This window comes from Petromyzon marinus, chromosome 30, assembly GCF_048934315.1.
Source record: "Petromyzon marinus isolate PM22_M1 ecotype Great Lakes invasive population chromosome 30, UKy_Petmar_22M1.pri1.0, whole genome shotgun sequence".
Classification (NCBI taxonomy): Eukaryota; Metazoa; Chordata; class Hyperoartia; order Petromyzontiformes; family Petromyzontidae; genus Petromyzon; species Petromyzon marinus.
Genome location: NC_133696.1, coordinates 3,714,117 through 3,738,390, shown reverse-complemented (window position 1 = coordinate 3,738,390; position 24,274 = coordinate 3,714,117). Strand labels below are relative to the sequence as shown.

The window sequence follows — 24,274 nt, the reverse complement described above, 5'->3', positions numbered from 1 at the left end:
GTTCATGATATTTTATAGTCACGTGTTCCTGGTATTTTATAGTCACGTCTTTTATAGTCACGTGTTCATGATCTTTTATAGTCACGTGATCCTGATCTTTTATAGTCACGTGTTCCTGGTCTTTTATAGTCACGTGTTCCTGATCTTTAATAGTCACGTGTTCCTGATCTTTTATAGTCACGTGTTTCCGGTCTTTTATAGTCACGTGTTCCTGGTCTTTTATAGTCACGTGTTCCTGATCTTTTATAGTCACGTGTTCCTGATCTTTTATAGTCACGTGTTCCCGATCTTTTATAGTCACGTGTTCCTGGTGTGTAATTGGACGTCAGGTAGAGAGCGCTTCAGCAATTAGAAGTACCAAAGGGATACGGACAGAGGGGTCACAGCAATATCCTACTGACTCCTCTTTTCGCATTACTTCTGATCGTGTTTATTTAAAGTAAGCTCAAGCGTCTCATTCAAGTAAGATTGCATTTTTCTTAGTTTTTTCGGTAAAGTCACGTTGAAGAGAAACAACAAAATAATAAAATATATATAAAACAATAAAAAAATTCTCACGACGTTTCGACCATAACTCAAACGGTCATCTTCAGGTGTTTCGACCATAACTCAAACGGTCATCTTCAGGTGTGAAGATGCCCGTTTGAGTTATGGTCGAAACGTCGTGAGAATTGTTTTTATTGTTTTATATATATTTTATTATTTTGTTGTTTCTCTTCAACGTGACTTTACCGAAAAAACTAAGAATATGAATTACTGCAGTCACGAAAGCTTTAAATCAAAATTTAAGATTGCATTGTTAGCAACTTGGCAGCGAAGTCAAATAGGGGGCATTGTTAGCCGCGGTGGAGCGACGTCAAATTGGCAAATGCTACCCTCGGCTTTCCGTGACACCTCCCCCCCTCCCACTTCTCCGATGTCTCTCCACACATTTTATTTGTGGGGTGACGAACCGCACATGATGTAGTTTCTCCCAAATAAATATTTCACTCGGGAGTTGCGTCATCACGGCCAATGGAAATGTGTGGAAGGACGGTTCCCTTTGGAAGTGGACATGTCAATTCCGTGCAAGTCAAGAGGATGCAATTGATATACAAGCAACCGCACGTCGCTCACGGGCGCGCATTATTATTTTTTTTTGCCTCGGTGAATATCGGCAGCTAATTCCCCGAAGCGCCACGACCAACTGAGAAATGATGAGGAAGCGAATGAAAACCGTCGCAATGTCAACTCTCGTTTTTTTTAAAAACGCGAACTATCCTGAGGGCAGCTGAACAGCATTTTGCTCATTTGTCATACAGTATTTACATTTCTGCCCGTGCAGTGTGACCCTTATGCCATCGTGACACAGGGCAATTTTTGATAGGGGGGGAAAGAATATAAGGATTGGCTTAGTAGGCTCGTAGCAATTGCCACCCTTATCAGTGATTCGATTAATCGTCACGACTTGATTTCAGATTTTTTTTTTGGGGGGGGGGGTACAAACATTTGGCATCTTGTTGGTAGTTTCAATGTCTGTGTCTTTATCCTTCAGTTTTTCTTGGTATATTAGCCTAAACTGTGACACGAACATATCATTTGCATAAGTCGTACACGTCTTCTCACAAAGTACGATTCGACGCATATGTCGCACCGATAAGAATCGATTTTAATTGTTGAATGGATGTAAATTTTGATTTAAAGCTTTCGTGACTGCAGTAATTCATATTCTTAGCTAACGTTTTTTTTTTATAAATACACCGTTTAAAAATAAATGCAAACCGCCACTTCTTTCAAATGTTTCTTGCCGTTGGTTTTTCATACCTGATGACGACCGTTTGTGTTATGGTCGAAACGTCGTGAATTTTTTTTATTGTTTTATATATATTTTATTATTTTATTGTTTCCCTTCAACGTGACTTTACCGAAAGAGCTAAGAATATGAATGGATGTAGTTAGGTTCCTTTGGCCTATGTGTAGCGAGAACACCCTTTTGGAGTTGGAGTAAATAAACCATGGCAACATATATGCTTTTTAAAACATTTAATTTTTCATTATATACACGGATGTTTGGTTTCATGCATGGTCCCAACGCTTTAAAACAATACTGTTGTGCCACAAGAATAATTTTCACATTGGCGTAAAATCTTGATCAATGCCTTGAAAGATATTAAAAAAAAACATTTGCAAGCGTGGCATATTATTAAACGTCTGATACAATACACTACACTTTCAACTTTAATTAGGCCTGTGTATTTTTTTTTCAATTCACCTATCGGGGTAAAACCATCAAATTAAATGACGGTGGTAAAATGAACAAGAGGCAAGATACACAATAAAGCATATACGCAGTTGCTATCACACAATTGAGGTGTGAAAATAATATATTTACCAACAATAAATTCACATGGAAAATGGAACAAAATATGGAAGGCAAAAAAGAGTGCTTTTAAAGTGCTCTTGTTCAAATAAATTGCATCAAAAAACACTTGAAACCAATTGCACAATAAACAAGTTTGGCATTGATAAATCAACATCGCATATTTATTCGTGGCTCGTGGAGTACAACAGCACTAACTCGTGGATTTAATAAGAACAATATTGCTCTAATACATTAGCGTAACTGAAGGCAAATGACAATGCCATTTTCTTTTAATATTCAAGGTTCATTCTTAAGAGGTTTTTTGGGGGATAGATCGCGTACATATATAAATGCGTCGTTAAAACCCGCCACCACCCGAGACAGCCAACCAGTCGGGGTTGTCACGTAAACAGAGCGTGGCCAATTCGTCACTAGTACAGCACGCCGGTGTGTTGCAGAGCCAAGCCACAACATTTACCATCTGAGTACGACGTTTCGCCAGTAATTACACCTAGCTTCATCAGGGGATGGGATTACTGACTCAGTAATCCCCCCCCCCACTCTGCACAAGAGCGCAGAAGCGTGGTCACCACATCTACGCCTCTATACAAGGAACGAAACAGGTGGACTTCTCCACAAATCTGGCTGTTGCCTGATGAGGCTAGTTGTAATTAATGGCGAAACGTCGTACTCAAGATTGTAAATGTTGTGGCTTGGTTCTTCAACACACCGGTGTGCTGTACGAGTGACGAATTGAACCATGTTCTGTTTACGTGACAACCCTTACTAATGGGCTGTGTCGGGTGGTGGCGGGTTTTAACGACACATTTATATATTTACGCGATCTAACTCCAAAAAAACCTCTTATGGATGATATTGGTCGCGAAAGCTTACTACGTGTTAAAAGGCTCATTCTCTTGGACACAAATGTGAGGAAATATCCCGTCGTCAAACTCCTGCGATGCAACTTCGCGTAAAAACTTCACTCGAACATAAATCGGTGGGAGTCCCCTGTTGTCTATCTGAAGCCAAACTTCACCTTGTGAATTCCTTCTATTGGAGCACACCTTTAACAAATTGATTTTCGTACAATTTAAAGTGGGACAAAACGGTTTACACCTATTCACTTTCTGCTATGCATAGAGTATAGGAATGTTACCAACCTTTCCCATACATCAACAATTATGCATGAAATGCATCATTATAATTTAGGTATAATGTGCGGTTTTCTTCAGCCCAATGGCATGACACTGAACGAATGAGAATGCAATCCAAGGTAGGTGGATTGCGAGTGTGGAATTTTCACATGCTCGGAGCTGCTTCAGGAACATATGGTATCGGAGACCTCGAGGATAGATTATTAAATCTAATTGTGACACCGAATCATGGCAATTACATAAAATTGCTGCAGAGATGGACAGGCAAACTTAAACCTACAGCAAAACACATTCTCCTTTTGCCCAGTGGCTTTGATTTATTTTTACAAATAAAATATGATTTCACAAATTCAAGCCGGATTTCAGAGAACAGAGGGCGTTTATGATCATTTCATGTTGAACATTGGTGACGGCGCAGCAAAGGAATATTTGTGATGAGCTTGGCCTCAGTCGACACTACATTCAAGGAATAATTTGCTATTCCTGTTGGCGATCCAATGCTTACACCCCGAAGCAAAACGAGTCTCCCTGTGAAGTGAAACGACCATAGTTTTACCTCCCTGTCGGTCTTCTTTGCAGCCCTTGCACCATAGGCCCAAAATTGGCTTATCCGGTTACCAACTCGGACGGCAATTGCTGACAATTATTTCTTGAAGCTATTTTATTTCCAAGGTCACAAATTATGGCACGAAAGCTCAAGTCACTGTGGAAGGCGTTTGTGAAAGAGTTTTGGTAAATAATGATATTGTAGAACGTTTGACATAAAATATCATTTTGGAGGGGGGGGGAAACGCTTTTGAAAACGTCTACATCAAAATGAAGTGTGTCGCTAAAACACGGCGTGTGTATATATGCTAACCTTTCGACAAGAATAGTATTCGCCATCCCAGGGAGTAAAGACAAATCCACTCGGATCACAGGCTGTTAATGTTTTTGTTCCGTAGCAAACGTAGCCTTTGTGCTCAATACAAAGTAATGTAAACATGATATTCACTTAAGGTGTATGCTATTTTTCAATAAACAAATAAAATTATCAAACGAGAAGGCAAGTGACCCAATTGCTAATCAAAGACCCATCCTTAAAGTCTTTGTCTCTATGTCAAGACTCCTTATGGGCATAAGCCTCAATGTAATGCACAGTCATCTGACGTGCACACACAATGCATAACTGGTTCTAAAATGGTTAAAAGAAGTTGGCATCAGACCCTAAGATGGAAGACAGTTGAATAAAGCGAATGTAAAGGCATGCTTTTAACGTTTAAATGTAGTGTTTTACATTTATACGACCCCCTCAATGTAAACAAAAATTCTAAATAAATATTTGCAAAGAAATAAACGATTCAGCTTAAGAATTATCAATACATCGACATTAACACTGTCGCAGAATGTCCAAAATGTGTTGCTTTTTCAGTGAAAGTCCTACGCATTGCCTTTTCCATGTCGGTTTAGACAAACGCAAGCAGCATCCAAATTAAGGATGGCCCGTAAACAGAAAGGGAAAAAGTAAAAATTGCACTGTCGCGTCAATAAAACATCACCGCACCGGGCCACGAGTTGCTTTTTCAGTGAAAGTCCTACGCATTGCCTTTTCCATGTCGGTTTAGACAAACGCAAGCAGCATCCAAATTAAGGATGGCCCGTAAACAGAAAGGGAAAAAGTAAAAATTGCACTGTCGCGTCAATAAAACATCACCGCACCGGGCCACGAGCTCGCCGCTTTACACCCAGCACGACACAGCGTGGCGTTACGACGACACGCTAAAACGATCCTCCCCCATCTGCGCTTCCGACGCCGTGAACTTGTACAGGAACTTGGCTGGCGTCCCCCAGACTACGGCAGTGGACGGCTGTTGAGCGAAGAGGACATAAAGCCATCAAGGGCAACAAGGCGTGTGTACGTGTGTTTGTGCAAGATGATTTCCAGGTGCCTGCACATTCCTGCGAATTAAATCCAAGACAAAATGTCCCGGTCTGGCCTCAGTATTTTTTTGGTATAAAATATTTGGAACAAAATTAAATTGGCCTGAAAACAGATTTACATCTCTCCGTCTAGCCCACCTTGCCAAAAAAAACAAGTACCATATCTGCTTGGCAAATAAACACTTTGTTGAAAAGGCAGATCATTTATTTACAATATTTCCCATGGAAAATGTGTTTATCTTGGTAATTTATGTTAATTACAGCACACTATCACAGCCAAACATACAATAACAATTCCCAGTCGACGTATCATATTAATGGTTATTGTTTGTGTTGGATGGATTGAATATTTCAGAGATTACCCACTTGGGTTATGCCAATGTGCCAGCCGATGCTTGTCACAGTGCCCTTGGTGTGCAACAATGGTCTTTAGGTGAACTAATGAGTGAGATAAAGTCGATTCATTAAAAGCAAACGTCCAGCAGAGACCGTATCGGACCGCCTTGAGAAATGTGGTGTGCGCAGTTTGGCAGCATTAAACTGTACACAAGCAAGAATACGCGGACCTCCTTAAACGTACAGTCTCTAGAAAAATTTGAGATTTTTTTTATGGCCGTGGAAAAATAATCCCTGGAAGTGATACAGCTCGTTCCTAAAATTTTCAATGAAGGTCAGTAACAGTTTGTGAATGTTTTTTTTTCTCTCCAAATGTTACCAAAATCATACACAGAAAGCATGCAAACTGACAAGAACATCGTTCTTCACTCAAACCTGACCTTGGGGCGGGGTGGGGGGGTGTGTCATTTTACCATCCAATTTTCACACAACAATATTACAAGCAAAAAGCCCTAGGTACCGATTAACAGGTCACAAGAATCTCTGCAGGAGACGGTGAGGAAAGTGGGCAAGTCCTCTGCAGAGGTGAGTTCCTGCATGCAGAAAAGGGGTGATGAATTTTGAATTCATTTCACACTCATCCCTTTCACCGGTACCATCGTCAACCAAGTCAAAACAATTTAGGAGTCGCATACTCAACCATCGATCATTCAAAGTGAACAGCAGTTAAATATCCTTTTTTTTACAAGTTTGTAATCGGGGGCAATGTATCGGAATCAACATTTTTTTTTTTCCCAACGCAGATGGCCACAGAAGAGCCAGGCACGACTGTAAACCGCCCTGCCGCGGACGGGCCCGTCCCGGCACGCTACCGAGACGCCTGCTCTACATCGGCCGCCTGCACCTCTGCGCCCTCCTCCGAGCACCACGTCTCCCCACGGAGGTAGTCGGCGAACAGCTCCTTGGCGCGGTGCAGGATCTTGCCGACGTTGTGCTTGCGCACAAGCCGGTCGAAGTGCATGGCCAGGTCGTTGTAGTCGAGTGCGTTGCGCATTATGTGGTCCCTGTGCTCGAGCAAGATGGCCAGGCACATGAAGAGCACAAACGGGTTGCCCTTGCCAAACTCCGGCGGCGGAGGCAGCGACTGCGCGGGTTGCACCACAGGCGAGCCCGGCTCTATCGCCTTGGCGTTGATCAGGGCGGGCGGCGCGTTGCTGAGCTTGTGCCCGGCCACCGAGAGGAGCGACGCCTTGAACGACAACGACAGGCTGCTCGCCGAACGCCTCATTTGCTCCAGCGCGCTCGTGTCGGGGTCGGGCTCCAACATCTTGGGGCTCATCAGCGGCTTCTCCTCGTCCTCGTCTTCCTCCGATATCTCCGACGCGGCGCTCCCGGACGACTTCCTCAGCGAGGGCCGCCTGCCCGCTACGAGGCCAAGGCACCGCTCGTCACGGGCGGCCACGTTCAGGTTTCCCACCGGGCAAGGCGCCATCTGGAACACGTTTCCGTTCGGCACCGCGCCGACGGAGGCGATGGCGGCGCCGGCTCCCGTGGGCGTCAGCGTGGGCGTCTGGTAGTTCTCCGGCTGGGACTTGGCAAGGGCGGCGCGGGGCTGAGCGGGGAACGTGCCGGGGGCAGCACCAGCAGTCCTGCAAGCGGTGGAGGTCATCTGTGGCCGCACCATGCGGCGGTGCGGCGCCTGCTGGCTGCACTCCGTGCCATCGAGGGGGGCGCCCTTCAGCTCGAGCTCCACCTGCGGAGGATCGGGCGGAAGCGAGCTCCACATGATCTCCAGCATGCGCAGCGCGTCCTCGAAGGCGAACTCGCGTTTCAGGTCGAGCAGCAGCCAGCGGTAGCAGAAGAGGAGGTCGCTCGCGCCACACGACACCAGGTAGTTGTGGAACTCGGGGTCGTAGAAGCGCAGCAGCAGCGCCAGGTGCCGGAACTTGGTGGACATGACCTCGCCGTCGGGCAGGAAGTTTCCCCGCAGGCGCTTCATGATGCCGCAGAAGCACACGTACGCGTGCGCCTCGTTGTCCATGATGAAGAGGATGGGCGAGGCGATGTCGCTCATGCCCTGGCAGTAGGAGACGCGCGGGTGGTTGACGGCGTACGTAATGAGCAGGTCGTGCAGCGCACGCACGTGCAGGTTGTCGTCGGAGCCGGCGTAGTACGGCAGCGTCCGGTCAGTCCTGAGCACGTCCTTGAGGACCATGCCAACGGTGAACTCCAGCTCCTCCTTGTTGGCCTGCATGCTCCACTGGCTCTTGAGCGCCTCGTACTCCTTGGACTTCTTCTTCATGTAGTCCAGCCTCTCCTGCGCCGTCAGGCCCTCCGGGTACACGTTGAGCAGGTGCCTCCACACGACCTGCGCATTGCGGCGTGCCGATGATCGGTGTCAACGAACCGAAAATGTTTTCTTTTTAATTCTGCGATTGCCTATGAAAAGGCATTAACAACGATTGCCGATTTTTTGTCAATAAAGTAGGGACGTTAAAGATTCACACCCCCCCTAGCGATTCGTTGTAACAACAGAATCGGCGTGACAATTCAAGAACACATCGAACACAAGGTGAGAACTGGTTGGAAGGGGGTTTGGAGGGAGGTAGGCGGGGGGGGAGGGGGTGGGGGTTCGTGTGTGCGGCACCTTGCGCAGGGATGGCTCCAGGCCGCCATGGTAGACGCGCAGACGCAGCTCCTCGGGCCGCACAAGCTGCCCGTCGCGGCTCAGGAACGAGTGGAACTCCGCGTCGCCCAGCGGCGGCTTTAGGGGTCGCGCCACGTCCTCCGTGTACGACCAGCTTAGCACCTGCTGCACCTTGGAGAGCGTGCGCCCCACCTGCACAGGGCACACACACGGCAGGGTCCGCAATTAACGTCTTGTCGCGGTGGCGAAATGTTAACCGCCTCGCCTGGTATGCAAGAGGACGTGGGTTCGACCCCGACGCCTGTATATTTGGAGTTTGCATGTCTCTCACTGCGTGTTTGCGTGGATTTTTCTCTGGGTCCTCCGATTTTTACCGACACATTTAGAATCGTGCGTTTCGAGTACTTGGCTGCTTTACATTTCCACGTGATAAGCCACTTCGTTGAGCTATCATTTGTGGATAAGCCGCTTCTGAAAAAGAGCCATACAGCTCAGTGGGCCTTACATGGTAAAATAAAAATAGTTTTGTCTTGTACTTCAGAGTTTATTGATACCACGTTCAATTTTGATTTAAAGCTTTCGTGACTGCAGTAATTCATATTCTTAGCTCTTTCGGTAAAGTCACGTTGAAGGGAAACAATAAAATAATAATATATATATATAAAACAATTAAAATTCTCACGACGTTTCGACCATAACACAAACGTGACTTTACCGAAAGAGCTAAGAATATGATACCACGTTGTAAATAAATGCTGTTTTGTCATTTCACTGCTGGATGAGGATCCCTCTCCGTGCTGCGTGGGTTGCGTGGAGATGATTTTATCATACTTCACAGGCTGGTCGGTGCGGGTTGGTGAAGAAATGGGAGCATTGTACATAAAGACAATTGCTTTTAGCTGCACTGCCTTCTATTGCCCTCTTGTGCCCACAATGCAGTCCCTATTTTTTTTTTGCCTGGTGCAAATTCTGTTCAAATGAGTAATGTCCCTCTACCAAATCTGGCCAGGCAGGGGCAGATATGATTATATAAAAAAAATGATAAAACAGTCTAAGTTACATTGTTTTTAGTCCGTCACTTTCAAGGTCATAAAAATAATCAATGGTAACATATTGTGGTATAAACCTAGCTGCAAACCGAGCTGAACTTTGACTAGTTGTGTCTGTAATCTATTATTATACCTACTATAATCACCCAGGCATGGCCTTAACGCTCGTGACGTCACTCCACATCGATCAGCTCTCCTCATTAATATTCATGAGCAGGTGACGTCCTCCAAATGGACACCCCCCCCCACCCCTACTCATTAATAATCATGAGCAGGTCACGTTTACTCAATATGGAGTACTACCCCCCTCACTAATAATCATGTGCAAGTGACGTCACTCCACATCGAACAGCCCCCCTCATTAATAATCATGAGCAGGTGACGCCCTCCAAATGGACCCCCCCCCCCCCCCATTCATAATAATTAGCGGCTGACGTCACTCCACATGAGGGGGCGAGGCGCCTCCTCCCCACTCCTCGGCGTCAACTCACAACCCTCACTACAAAGGCAGAACCCTCACGTCACGTGATCTCCGTGACGCTGTTGAGACATCAAAGTAAAAAGGACGTCATGATGAACAAGGGATTATAACCTTAAAATGAAATAGGTCTGTGTTACCGCGCCTTTACAAATTCCACACGCATTAATGCAATGAATATATCACGTCTGCTTTTCGCTCGCAAGTTTCATACTTACTGCAATACACCCGTCCTTGGATGGGCAAAAGGCTAGTTAATTATAATTCACAATGACCTAACAATTAGGTCAACCCACATACAGCAATACAGTTGGTTGCATAGAAAACACACCATTTATGGGGAAGATAATTGTATTGTTCTGTTTTATCGTTACATAAACATTGTACAAAGAAAACTTTATTTTCAAATAAAGTGGGAGTATTTTGCTGCCTTTAAATTAATTAAGAAAATGAACTGAAACCTTATAATGCTTTGAGAAGACGTTCACACGTTTAAAAAAATGTATTATAGTGGCAGTTATTGAAGGGTTGACCAATCAAAGTTTGATTCACTAAACTCGATTATAAAAAATGTACAATATTTAACTTTCACTTTGATATCTTAATCAGGAAACCTTTTTCAGCAGCATGCAATATTTCCATTGCATAAACATTACGTTTCAACACAGGCTTCACAATCTGACCATCGCAGTGGAAACTCTTAGGTAGTGGGGGGTCTAGTTTAACCAAACCCTTCTTAATACGGGAGCCAATTGTATTGTGCGGATGGCCTTCGGCTGCCCTCGCTCCTAAACGACAAAGGCCCTCGGCACCACCACAACACCCATCCCTAACCGATTCTAACCTCTCTGTGCGAGGCATGGAGCAGCAATGTTGAGGTGATGTATGGCTCCCTCGTGGAACCGGTTAACAAATCAATCTGACCACGAGCTGCTTTCTCACGGGATGCTGCCGAGAGGCGGAGATTGCCGTAAATTGCATGCACGGGCAATGCCTGCATCTATAGACACAGCCATGCGTGGCTTGGCTCTGGAAGGCCCACCTCGACTACATTGCACGAGCAAGCCGATTGAAGGTGCATCACCACCACCACCTGTGAGATGAGGGACTGTGTCAGCAGGGGGATGGGCCCGACGTTGAGGCTCTTTCGCTCCCAGAGGGTCACTTCGCTGCCCGGCAGCTCCTTGGGGCTGATGATGTCCCAGTCTTCTAGCACGGGACCTGAAAGCCAAAAAGGATGGAATGGTCATTGCCATTTTTCTTAAGTGTCCGTGTTTTATTTGTTATGTTTTTCAGCATGCTGCAGTTTGTGTTGAAATGTTAAGTCTGCTGTCATTACCTTTTCGACATGCAATTTGTTTACATTCTCTGCATTGAATTATAATCGTACTAACTGGCCACTTTTGTGAATACGTGGGGTAAAACCTGGGATAAACTATTGTGAACAAGAAAATTGTGTTGAACAACAACATTACACAGAGATAAAATTAACATATATTTAAGCTATACATCATGCTTATGATAGATATGCAGAGGTTTCATAAAGGCGAATATTTGTCAATTAATCAAATCAATTAAGCTTTGGACTAAGGCACACTAATTTTGTTATCTGGTAAACATTAATTATCGGTGTAAAGTAAAAATGCCGCATATTCTATTGTAGAGAACGTACGAGTCATGCCCTGTGTTGCAAATACTCGCATGCAGCCGGAACAGTTTAATTCCAAGACCGTGTAAATTTCGTAATTTTCAGTTGTTTTGTTGTGATATTGCATTTGGCTCAATTGAAGTAAGGATAGTGCAGTATTCATCCAGGATAGACTCACTATGCAGATGGGCCTTGCGTAAAGATGTTAGCCAATATTTTTTTAGTACAGAAAATGGAGTAATTGAAGGAAATTTAATAATTCACGACGTTTCGGGCGCAACACAAGCGTCCGTCATCAGGTCAAATCAAGATTTAACTGAAGGAAGCCTATGTAAACAAGAGATCCGTTCACAAGCCTATTTCCCACTGCTATCTGCTGGCTACGTTGAATCCAAGCAGATTTAGATGTTTAACAAATGAGCATGATCAAACATCCATTGCTTTCAAAGCACTGGATTAGCGTTAATTCAAAGAACAAAAGCCAGTCTATCAAACTAGAAAAAATTGGCAAGGTTTTGATCTGATGGCAGTAATATTCAACGGAGTGACAAAGGAATAGTTTATATTTCACGGCATCTCACACCACCCCTAAGGGTTGGGCAGAACCACACTTCCATTAACAAACATAAACCCTTGCCAACAAGAATTACACAGCTGACACATTTTGCTGCACTAATGCCAACTTTTTTTTGTTGTTGCTGGAATTGTTCCATAGGTGATCAGGTGAATTAAATAATCATATCAACCACATGTAACGTGGGCTTGGCGGGCTCATACTCTCTTCAAAAGGCTTCACGTCGATGCGGAGCTGCAGGAAGGGCTTGGACGCGCTGCCAAATGCAGACTTTAAATCCCAGTCGGAGAGCATGGACAAATACATCTCCTCACCGCCCGGCTCCTGGCACAGGTAACTCAGCACAAAGTTCTTCTTTCTGTATGCAGACACAAAGAGAAAGGCGCAACAATATGCTCAACTTTGAACCATTTGGGGTTACAGCCCGACTAAAAAATGCCAAAATGTAACAGTAAGAGTGAAGATCCATTATGACAGACTGTTGATGATAAAGGGAAGGCGCTGCCTCACGATTCTTACCCGCTTAGTTCGAAGGCTCGGACTAAAATGTGATGCAGGACGTCCAAGGATGTGATCTGAGGGTCCACAGAGAAGGTCCTGAACTCGGGTTGCATCAGTCCGTCAAATTTCTACGCGAGAGGATTGGGGATTACAAAGTCAGAAACGTGTGTGTTGAAATTTCGCCAAATCCACCAGTCCAGGATTCCTAGAAATCACAAATGTCAGGTTACCCTTACAATCCGGTGGTAGATTTTCATGCGTTTTGCATAATATATTTGTTGGCTACAACTTGGTATACAATTTAGGAAACTCGGACTGGTACATTTGGCTCACTGACATTGGGTTCAGGTGTACACAATTTATATGTGCAGCGGTTTTGTCAAGCCACTAATGCATGAGGGGCCTCCCCATTCCGTGCGAGTCTTGGGGGTTATTTGACCATACTTCACCACACTGGTTAGTGCGCGTTTGTGGACACACAAGAGCATGGACGTAGGAGCATAGTAATGCACAACAATGGATGTTGCTGTTGTCCTCCACTGCACACAACGTAGCCCGCTGCAGCAGCCTATAACACCTGTTCCACACGTGGTGGTCACCCATCGAGCACAATCCTGGCTCAACTTCGATGAGCTTCCGAGATCTGAAGAAATCGGGAGCATTATGGGTGATTAGATCAAAGGCACACAAATAATGTACAATGCAAGAACACTTACAGTAACATCTACATTTGAGACAACTATGAAAGGTTGCAATTCCAGGTCATAAACCTACACATTATCTCTGTGAACCGCTGCTCCCCCCTCTCCTCCTCATCATCATTGCAAGCTTCAAAAATAATGGCTACAACCGAACTAATAAAAAGGTATATTTTCATGAAATAAGAACTCATCATAATCAGCCAATGATTATCTAATGCTAGATAATGGTTTCCCGTCCTGTGATGCCACAATCCATCTCACTCCCAGGTGCATTGCCTCCGTCAGCTGCCATTCGGTTGGTCCCATCATTCATCAAGCCATCATCCCTTTGAGATTAACGTCTTGCCCCAATGCGTCTTGCCTCAATGTGCCTCGCCTCAAAGTGTCTTGCCTCAAAAGCCCACATGCAGTCAACTTGATGTCTCCGACTCGCGATTTTCCGATTGCACAAATAAGATTAATCTCATTAAAAAAAACCCAAAGTGGTTTCCCACTGAAAAGCCTGGTCTGGCGCTCATCTGTTTACAGCTCGTTATGCCATTGTTGTGAAATTCCACATTCCCATGTCAGTTGGGGGCAGGGGGGGGTGGCCTAGGCATATCTTTGCATATGAAATTTACGAAATAAACTGCCCAAGAAAGTGGTTGCCCAAAGCATTCATGAGCAGGTGCATTGGGCGTCATGTAATTTACTCGGCGGGCATCATAAAACAAATAAATGAAGGGACGATGCCATCATTTGGCTCCCACGGTCTCTTCCGCCGGGGCTGACGTCACCCCGAACAGGAGTGGTCCCTTTAAAGAAAGAAATAAAAAAATCTGCCTGCCTTGCGGAAAACAAAAAAGTTCCGTCTATCACGACGAACGGGGCGACGACAACAGAAAATGCAAAGCTTCCTCGACACAAAAACAACCACTTTGCCATCGATCTCTGGGTTTTTTTTTAAGTCTTAAAAATATAACGCCGAACAACATTTGGCCCACGAATTCTCTCTCGCCCGACGTAGAAGTTAAGAGGCCTGCCTGGCCCCGGCCTCCTCCTTTAGGCAGTAGGCCGGCCCCGGTAGGGGAGCTGGGGAGGGGTGTTACAGACACCGAACACCACGAGGGAGGGCCAGCAGGCGTTGTGGCGGGGGGCCAGCAGGCGTTGTGGGGGGCCCTGCCTCTGTGTGGGCGCCTTACGAAACACAAAAGTTACCCGCGCGATTGTCTAAATCCTTGCGGTCGCGGCACTCCACCACCCTCCACCCCCCGCCTCTCCTCCCCTCCGCTTCTCAAACACCGAGAGGCACGAGGGCCTCCTCCTTCCCTCCCCGGCCTCGCCTCCTCCGACCCCGCGGGGCGCATTCGTTGGGCGCCTCACCGGCTCCGTCCATCCAACGAGGCCCGGCCTCACAGTCATCAACCCACCTTCACTTTGACCCTCACCACGTCGTACTCGTCGTTGAGGTTGATTCCCGCCATCGCGGGGGGTGGGGTCTACGAGAAGGTCTGTTTGTGTCTACCCTTCAAATTCTGTAAAGATTATAGCTGCTGCTGCTGCTGTGGTGATTGTTGTTGTTGTTGGTGGCGGTGGTGGTTGCTTGAGATGCCGGGCCGGTGCCCTGCTGCTACCCCCACCCCCCATCACGACCACCGCGAAATCCCTAGCGCGCTCCCGCCCTGCGCCGCCCTTTAGATTCCCTCGCGCGGATACGCCGAGCCTCGCCGCTCATTGGTCGAGAGCCCCTGCTGGGGGGGTGGGGTGGGGGCGGGGAGTGACGTCACGTGGGGGGGCGTGTGCTACGGTAGGGATGATGTCATTTGATTTTTTTGGGCCCTTTGGTGGTGGAATTTTTGTTTTCAATTGTCGGGTGCCCCCTCCCCACTCCCCGCTATGCAGAGGAGATGTAATGTTATGTTTAGAAATAAAGGATATATATTTTTTACATATGGTTATTTTTTTTCTTGTGTTAGGAGGGAAAAGGAGACCACCGGATTTTTTTTTTCATCAGCTTCGAATTCACGTGTTTGCAGAAATGATATTTCTCGCCAATATGATGTAAAATCATGAGGTCATTTGAACGATTGATTGATACGGTATTTTCAATCCGAATGTGGTCGAAATGGACAAATCTCCACCATTTTCCGGCGGTTTAGTTTATTCCGACATGTGCGTTGTCTCTAAGCACAACACTCCATTCAACCGACATGGAATGTAGCGGCTCAGACAGTGCAGAACCAATAACAAGACCACTATTTTGGCCAAATGGGGAGTCCATTAAGAGAGGCTTTCACTTAAACAAAAAAAATCGTGTCCTTTCATCTGGACGAAAGATGAAGACGCATATCTGTCGGGGGAAAATGAAACGTTTGAAGATGTGCGAGTTGATACATCAGAGAAAATGTGATTTGTCCACGTCTATGCTCCTTACCTACACCAAGACACAGCGACCTGCAGTGGGGGTAAAGATTGCCCAAATAATCCCCGTGATTTGAATTGCACGGTTGAGGCCCTCATCCAGCAGTGGATTGACAAATGGTATGTACACGTGTACAATATACAGCGAATATAGCGTTGGACAGCGAGTTACAGTGTTTAAACAGAAACAGGCAATGGTGTCATCTAATGAATGTAAAACTAAGGTGTCAAGTTGCTTTTCGTAACTTTAAGCATTTATATGTTTAAAAACAAATTTCATATGTTTAAACATATAAATGTGCTGAAAGCAATGCAGTCGTGGCAAGCCTAAACGCATCGTCGTCATTGGCCACTTGATAAATCGCAAACAAAAGTGGATATTTATTGTAACATTACATTTTATTTTAAAAAGCAAGTACAATACAGGACATATAAATCCCTTGCGCAATGTACACTCATTAAAGATCACAAAAAACAGCAGTTCAGAAATCTGTATTTATTTATCTTGACAATAAGCTGTGGCAAAGTTTCGATGCCACAATACACTGCAGGAATGAAATGATCAGCAGTGTATGTCTTTATGTGAAAAATGTTGAAAATTTTGGCACAGGTAAAACCCCCACTTCGCAATAAACGTTCATCTTCGATCAAGTAGCATTTCTAGGTGATTGGGTCATCGGGTCGATGCTGTGAGCTCTCAGAGGCTAAGCTTAGACACGTGACCAACATGGACAATAGTAAAAATAAGAATAGGTTTTACACCTTTCTGGCACTAAAACAGGAGGTGTGAAGATGTTCAAACACAAAATAGAAACATTTTGCAAGCAATCATATCCGCATTAACCACACGTACTTGTGAGAAAGGGTAAAACCTAACATGCAAACAAAAACATGCTCTGATAAACACATTCCTGCGGAGGGAGCTGGTAGGAACGTTGGGTTGCTCGGTCAGTGGCCAGGGTCAACGGCGGCACCACGTGGTGTATTCCGCAAATATGCCCGACTGTGAGGGCGGGCACAAGCCGGCGTGAGTAGGTTAAACGTTGAGTTTTATAAGGGCACCACGGGGTGACCAGACCCTCCCCACCCAGCCCCTCTCCACCCTCCCCACCCAGCTCCACCCTCCCCTCCCCACCCAGCCCCTCCTCACCCTCCCCTCCCCTCCCCACCCAGCCCCGCCCCACCCTGCCCTCCCCACCCAGCCCCGCCCCACCCAGCCCCTCCCCACCCTCCCCTCTCGACCCAGCCCCACCGCTCCCATTTTTGGATGCACGACGGACGGACGGACACAATAATCCCCTGTGGGCTGGTGTAACCAGGAGGTTCCTACCAGTATAATATATGGAATTGTCTTTGAAACTGATTGGTCTAGACCAGAGACAACCTTCTTTAGGGCCTCGACTCACCAGTGCCCGACTAAAGAACGCAAAAAGGCGTTCTCCAAAAGGCGTTCTTTGGTCTGACTGGTGGTGAGGCTAGGCCCTAAAGAAGGTTGCTGTCTCTGGTGTAGACCACTCAGTTTCAAAGACAATGCCATATATTATTATCAGAGCATGTTTTTTTTGTTTGCATGTTCACCACAAGTACGTGTGGTTAATGCAGATATGATTCCTTGCAAAAGGTTTATATTTGGTGTTTAAACATCTCAACGCCTCCTGTTTTATTGCCAGAAAGGGTAAAACCTATGCTTATTTTTTTCATACTTTGATACTGTCAAAAAAGGTCCCATGTTATGGACAATAGAGATTGTCATCGGGCTTGTGGGGCTACGTGCTGGACAGCAGAGGGCAGTGGAACAAAATCCATGGTGGCGGTGCACTGTTACGCTCCGACTACTTGGCCGTCTGCCTTCACCAACCCGCACTGACCAGCCTGGTGGTTTGGCCAAATAACCCCCATGAGCCACACGCTCTGGTGTAAGGGCCTTCATTAAACAAAAGGGATTGCAAGTTAAATTTTAGATTTGAAGCTTTCGTGACTGCAAGGATCCATACTCTTTGGTTCTATTCGGTAAAGTTGTTTTATTTTTTATCTACGTTACTTTACCGAATAGAACCAGAGTAATTCATATTCTTAGTTCTTTCGGTAAAGTCACGTTGAAGGGAAACAACAAAATAATAAAATATATATAAAACAACGTGACTTTACCGAAAGAACTAAGAATATGAATTACTGCAGTCACGAAAGCTTTAAATCAAAATAGAACCAGAGTAAGTTAAATTTTATTGAAGGTGCTGCCTTCTGGCAGTTATTTAAAAAATAGCACTGCCCACCATCTAGTGTGGAGTTTGGAAATTATCTGCAAATGCTCTTTGCTAAATTAACCAGAGGACCTTTTAAAAATGTGTGCAATTTGTTTCGAATACACATACAGTAATCACATGCTCATTCAGTTGTCTTTTTCCAGGATTTCCTGACGGAGCTTCATGACCTTTTCAAAAGGACTCTCCTTTGGAATGCTTGTTCATGTATTAAAAGTATGATACGTGTGCATATCTGACAGTTACAGGTTCGCCCTGATCAATTCACCACCCACACTCAGTGCTGTATTGGTGCACGGTGTTAACCGTCAATTTCAATAGATATTCACAACATCCAATCTTTTCAAATACAGTAATGCATTCTTAGTCTCGTGTGCATTCACTTCTACTTCGACATTACTGCAAAGCATTTTCCCATGGTGAAAGCAGTGTGCACTTTATTGTCCAGAAAACCTATTTGCGCATGGTGGTGTAACATTTTTTTAATAGATGTTTACCAATTCGACCTTTTCACGCATCCACCTAAACCACAGTCCATCCCCCAGCGAGGTGGATATGTGACGTGTGGTATTTTTGTGTGGGGTTGGAGACCCCACGCTTGGAGAAAAACCCATTAATATTATGCTTTACGATTTTCACAATCCTATTTAATTCACCTACTTTCCCAAACCGTATTCGCTCATGACCCTTGCCAACACGCAGCACCAGAATTTCATCTCATTTCATCAACTGTCAATCAACGGGTACTTATGGTTACGTGCCTCAGCGCCTTATCTAATGTATATGCAAATGCTTTGAGATTACTAAATGTGAAAGTGTGGGCATTCGGCGGCACAGAGTATTTTATTTTATAACCCACTTACACCAACTGTGACTTATTCCAGCCATTTTCACAGGGCACTTGCAATTGTGGATATTTACATGCTAAGGGTGGCTATATCCTAGGAGCTTCTCCATAGAAAATTTGGAAAACGAAAATGCAGTTAAGATGTTTTGTTTATATATGACGCTTAAATCATATAATGCTACCTACATCAAATCAAGTCCCAGTCTTGTGTACCATTACATAAGGGTGCTGGTATGGTAGAACTCTTATCCGTTCACACATTACCCTGTTATCTGCTGGAGCTGTAGGGTCAGTGAAACCTATTACCCATGATCACATTCTTCCCATCATCCACAATTATTCCTGGATTTTCCCACGATGCTTTGTGGTAGAATGGTGTTGCATTATTCACACATTTTACACAGATAGGTGGCATTAATTATCAAGTTTATCCCATTAACCACGACGTTCGTCCTCACGTGACCACGGATTATTGGAGTTATACTTACTAAAGTTTCACCTATACGTTTCCCTTACACACATGTGGAGGAGAGACCCGCTCTCCCCCTTCCCGCCGACACATGAATACCAGCAAGGGTGACGAAATAATCACATTGCAAAAAATGTCTGCACAGTTTTGCTTAAAATCCAATGCTCCAATCAGTCTCATTGGCATGGGGCCTAGTGTGAGCATGTGATGCCTTTTGTTACATCCCTCCTTTCTCTTTCGGCAATTAGCCTTGCCCACATTTTTTTCAGTTTAGCTCACGAATAAATAACCTCAGGTACAATGTAATATTCGTGATTTCCAAAACAGACGTTTGACCTGGCTTTTTGGGTGGGCAATCAGGGTGGCTATCCAGAGCTCAAAGCTGCACGGAGCACTGAAAACATACGAATACTTAGACCTCTATGGCTTTTATCCAGTTTTACAAATGTGGCATAATACAGTTCATACATACAGCATGTAATACTTCACACACACACACACAAGTTACATAGCTGACATCGCTGAAAACTAAAATAAACAATTATATACGGTTATTATCAGACGATTATTTGACCGGACATTACATTGTTCGGTGTACCATTCGCATTTGGTTCTGCTTAGTTCCTTTTGATAGGTAGGCGGACTAGTTAGAGTTTATATTCTCGTGATGTCTGCGGAGGTGTAAGTTAGGTCTAAGGGTGGTTTTGTAAACGCACCACAAAGTTATTCTGAAATACTCAAAGAACATCGTTTGCTCCGTCTTCACGTAATGCACGTTTCACATTTCACCATTGCCACAATAATCCAAATCGTGAGTTTTCAGACATCTTCACCAGACACCTGTTGGGGGCAGAGTGAACAGAGTCCCACATTTAATTGCTAGGCACTCCTAATGAACACTATATGCCACATGCATTTTACTTTGTTCTGTGTACGCATGTTCAACATCGTCCGCACACCATACGTGGCCAACCGTGCAAATTGAGGTGCGGGGGAAGAACAACAAACTAAACACAAAAAACAGTTCTATAGAAATGAGTATTCAATCTAGATTAAACGGTGCATAGCTCCAGTGGCTTGATATTAAAGACATATCAGCAGCCTGTCGCTTAATTAGCTCCATCTGCACCTTCATGTTCTATATGCTCTGATGACTGGCGGTAAAGTGCAGAGACTGCGCGACAAACATACTACCGTATTCTCCGGATTATCAAATATAAGATGCTCAGGAGGGTAAAATACATCCCAAACTTGCGCCCGGTGTTAATAAGGTTATCCACACCTTGTCACACAAAATACGCCTGCTGGATTGTAAGACTGCGCCCTCAACTTGTGATTTTAAAATACGGAAACAGGGGAAACAAATGTATCTTCCGATCTGGAGAATGCGGTGATAAGTAGCGCCTGTTGTAAGAAAGTCGACGGTACCCCAAACTTTCTGTGACATCACGACGATTTGCATGATGTGTGATGTAAAGCAACTACAGTGTTATTTTGCTTTTTACATTGTTCCAGAGATTCTATAAATACGTGCATACATGTACATCAGCGGTCACCACGAATTTGCTGTAATGGTAACTTGGTAGTGGGATTTCCCCACTCGAGAAACTTTTAGCATCACCCACTTCCAAAAACTACTCAATTCATTTGAAAGATCACGAAAATATGATGTTATTATTCGATTCAGCAAACCTGAACCTTTCGGAAAAAAACCCCAGATACGTAGCCTCCGTTCAAAGAAGAAAAAAAGTGTAAAGTAGTTTCCCTCTACAAAGGGTTGGGTGCAGGGCCGGATTAAGTTTTTGTAGGCCCCTGGGCTACAGGTACTGTGAGGCCCCTGGGCTACAGGTACTGTGAGGCCCCTGGGCTACAGGTACTGTGAGGCCCTTGGGCTACAGGTACTGTGAGGCCCCTGGGCTACAGGTATTGTGAGGCCCCTGGGCTACAGGTACTGTGAGGCCCCTGGGCTACAGGTACTGTGAGGCCCCTGGGCTACAGCTACTGTGAGGCCCCTGGGCTACAGGTACTGTGAGGCCCCTGGGCTACAGATACTGTGAGGCCCCTGGGCTACAGCTACTGTGAGGCCCCTGGGCTACAGGTACTGTGAGGCCCCTGGGCTACAGATACTGTGAGGCCCCTGGGCTACAGGTACTGTGAGGCCCCTGGGCTACAGGTACTGTGAGGCCCCTGGGCTACAGCTACCGTGAGGCCCCTGGGCTACAGGTACTGTGAGGCCCTTGGGCTACAGGTACTGTGAGGCCCCTGGGCTACAGCTACCGTGAGGCTCCTGGGCTACAGGTACCGTGAGGCCCCTGGGCTACAGGTATTGTGAGGCCCCTGGGCTACAGGTACTGTGAGGCCCCTGGGCTGCAGGTACTGTGAGGCCCCTGGGCTACAGGTACTGTGAGGCTCCCAGTAATATTTTCAAAAGGAAAACAAAGTTAAAGAAAAATACAATTTATTTTTACCAAGGCTAACAACATATAACATTCAACATTCACAAATTAAATAACTTTTCACTTCATCTCTGGAGGCCCTCCAGCTGGCCGAGGCCCCTGGGCTGCAACCCCTAAGGGCCCGTGCTTTAATCCGGCCCTGGTTGGGTGTTGCCCTAAATGGAAAACTGCAGTTTTTATAATGGCTATTTTTATTGTCATAGTTTCTACTTTCATCCTTGAAAAGTTCCAACTGTAAACTCTCACACATGGCTAGGTTGAAACACAGAAACATTGACACATGTTTTGTTCGTATCTGTTGGGGGGCCCAGATTTAAAAGTTATTTTAAAAAATATATTATTTTTCTAGTTACGAGCATGGACTCAATTATACGTAAGTGCGTCAAATTTTCCAGCTTCAATATTGTTGTCCGAGTCTCACAAAGCTATGCACCTTTAGAATGCTTACAGCTCATTGTTCATGTCCGAGGCTCACAGAGCCAGACTTAGGCCCATTTCTAATTCTTTAGGTTTGAACTTAACTGAACTAGTTTTTATTTGATCAGGTAAGGCGCACTGAGCTATATAGCTATTTTTCAGAAACGACTTGTCCAACAAAGTAGCTTATAATTTGGAAATTAATAGCAGCCAATACTCTCAAAGCATGTTGTTTCTAAATGTGCAAGCAAAAACCGCAGGACCAGGAGAAAAATCCAAGCGAGCACGGGGAGAGAGACATGCAAACTCTAAATATCCATGCGTCAGGGTCATGACCTCCAGTATACCAGGTGAGGTAGTAAACATCTCGCCACCGTGCCACCCTTTAATGTTTAATCTTAATCAAATTCATTCATTTTCATGAATGCTCATTGATGATACTGGCCTGTTCAACTCAGAAGGCCAGTATCAACAGCAGTATGACCATGGCAATCGTACATTTTAACGTAACTCTAAGAGGCGTGCATCGTTGGCGATATTCACACAAAGGTGACTCACCTCCATCATCAACTGATGCAACATCTGTTGAAGATTGTTCAGCTTCTGGACCATATCCTGGTTTTGTTCTGGGGACTTGGGCGAAGGGAACTTGTCGACTCCCAGGAATCGGTTGGGACTCTCTGCTGTAGATTTTTGAGTATTCATGGCCGTTAAATATCTTGGCGTTTGTGGGTTTCTTGGGTCACATGACCGCTGTGAGGTGTGTTCACATTCTGTAAAATGAGCAATAATAATATTTGTTTCGGATATGATGATATTTATGATGCATACAGTAAGTATATTATTATTTTGACTTCAAATTGTTGCTTAGTTTGGAAAACTGAATAGCAATCATCACCACAGCAACCACAAACATCACAATAACCCATCATCAATCATATATTGTCATCATCCACCATCACCAATAATCATTATCATGATAATTATAATAACGATCATCATCATTATTCCCTCTTCACGGATGATAAAAATGAGCACCGTCTGGTTAGGATGTCGTACGATAAGATTCGTCCTGGGCATAGGAATAAAAAATAACAGACTTCCACTACTTTCTCAGGACTGTCAACAGCCCTAAGCAAAACCAATTGCTCACGTGAGTATGGAAATGGTGATTCTGCTTTGCTGAACAAAAAAAAATACGGGTAGTTTGTGGCTCCAGGTTGAGCATACAAATGCCACCTCTGGTTTTCCAGGCTCAGAGCTCAGCGCTCTGACCTCTGAGCCTCTAAGTCAGGGGTCACCAAACTACGGCCCGCGGGCCGGATCCGGCCCGCGACGTCAGTCCATCAGGCCCGCCGTCAGAGCCTACGCTCTGACGTTACCATGGTTTCCACGGCAACACACACAAATACGCATCCTTTCCCGCCCACAAGTATTGAACAGAATGATTATGCGGCCCGCGCTCGTCATTCTATCAGTATATCCGGCCCGCTGTGAAAAAAGTTTGGTGACCCCTGCTCTAAGTCCCCATTGCACACACATCCTAATCTTGGTTATGGTATTTCCATACCCGTTTTCTTCTGATCAGTGTCGACAAGGCCATAAGCATCAAGAACTTCACGAATAGCTTCGGACGATTTCTTGTCAGTTAACTGCTGCTCGTTGATTCCAGCTTTCATAAACACATCCTTCATCTCGTTTGGAATGTTCTTGATCTGAAGAATGCAGCAAAAGAGCATCGACATGTATTTTAAATCCGCAATCTTCGCTTTAATCTGTCACGCTCGTCTAGAAGTGTCTTCTGCTTGTTGTGATGTGCGAACGTGTGACATGTTGTGACAGCCTTTATAGCATTGTTATACTACTAATAACTAGGTTAAATTGCTGTTGACACACTTTTTATAGTGCAAGACTCTTACAAGGCACCCCTGTCGCACAGACATATAGACTGGCATACGGGGGGCAATGCCATTACGTGGTTTTAGCCAATTAAGCAACATAGCCATTTATTTTAAAAGTTGGATAATTTCAACTGTGACACCGGCACACGTGACCGAACTCATTCCGAATAG

At 45.1% G+C, this 24,274-nt stretch overlaps 1 protein-coding gene and 1 long non-coding RNA gene across 3 annotated transcripts; both read right to left on the bottom strand.

Annotated features, from left to right (window-relative positions):
• Positions 1 to 2,007: 2,007 nt before the first annotated feature.
• TBC1D25 (TBC1 domain family member 25) lies at positions 2,008 to 15,046 on the bottom strand. Of its 2 annotated transcripts, none has more exons than XM_032963275.2 (6): positions 14,762 to 15,046; positions 12,670 to 12,779; positions 12,354 to 12,508; positions 11,022 to 11,149; positions 8,402 to 8,593; positions 2,008 to 8,122 (listed from the first exon to the last, which is right to left on the bottom strand). In XM_032963275.2, the coding sequence occupies exons 1-6, from the start codon at positions 14,813 to 14,815 to the stop codon at positions 6,623 to 6,625; spliced, it is 2,139 nt and encodes a 712-aa protein (XP_032819166.2). In that variant the 5' UTR covers positions 14,816 to 15,046; the 3' UTR covers positions 2,008 to 6,622. The 2 variants fall into 2 exon arrangements, with proteins under 2 accessions (XP_032819166.2, XP_032819167.2); XM_032963276.2 differs by lacking the exon at positions 14,762 to 15,046 and adding an exon at positions 13,229 to 14,755.
• Positions 15,047 to 18,833: 3,787 nt separating this feature from the next.
• LOC116947476 (uncharacterized) lies at positions 18,834 to 24,013 on the bottom strand. The gene is made up of 3 exons (XR_004403678.2): positions 23,773 to 24,013; positions 22,761 to 22,975; positions 18,834 to 20,169 (listed from the first exon to the last, which is right to left on the bottom strand). It is a non-coding gene; the product is annotated as an uncharacterized LOC116947476 (long non-coding RNA).
• Positions 24,014 to 24,274: the final 261 nt, after the last annotated feature.

Excerpts from the sequence above, each read along its gene's own strand:
- TBC1D25 (XM_032963275.2), bottom strand. The coding sequence starts at position 14,815 with ATGGCGGGAATCAACCTCAACGACGAGTACGACGTGGTGAGGGTCAAA. Across the intron at positions 8,594-11,021 it reads CACAGTCCCTCATCTCACAG|GTGGGGCGCACGCTCTCCAA; the intron begins GTGGTGGTGGTG and ends TGCCCTGTGCAG. Across the intron at positions 8,123-8,401 it reads TGGAGCCATCCCTGCGCAAG|GTCGTGTGGAGGCACCTGCT; the intron begins GTGCCGCACACA and ends CGCAATGCGCAG.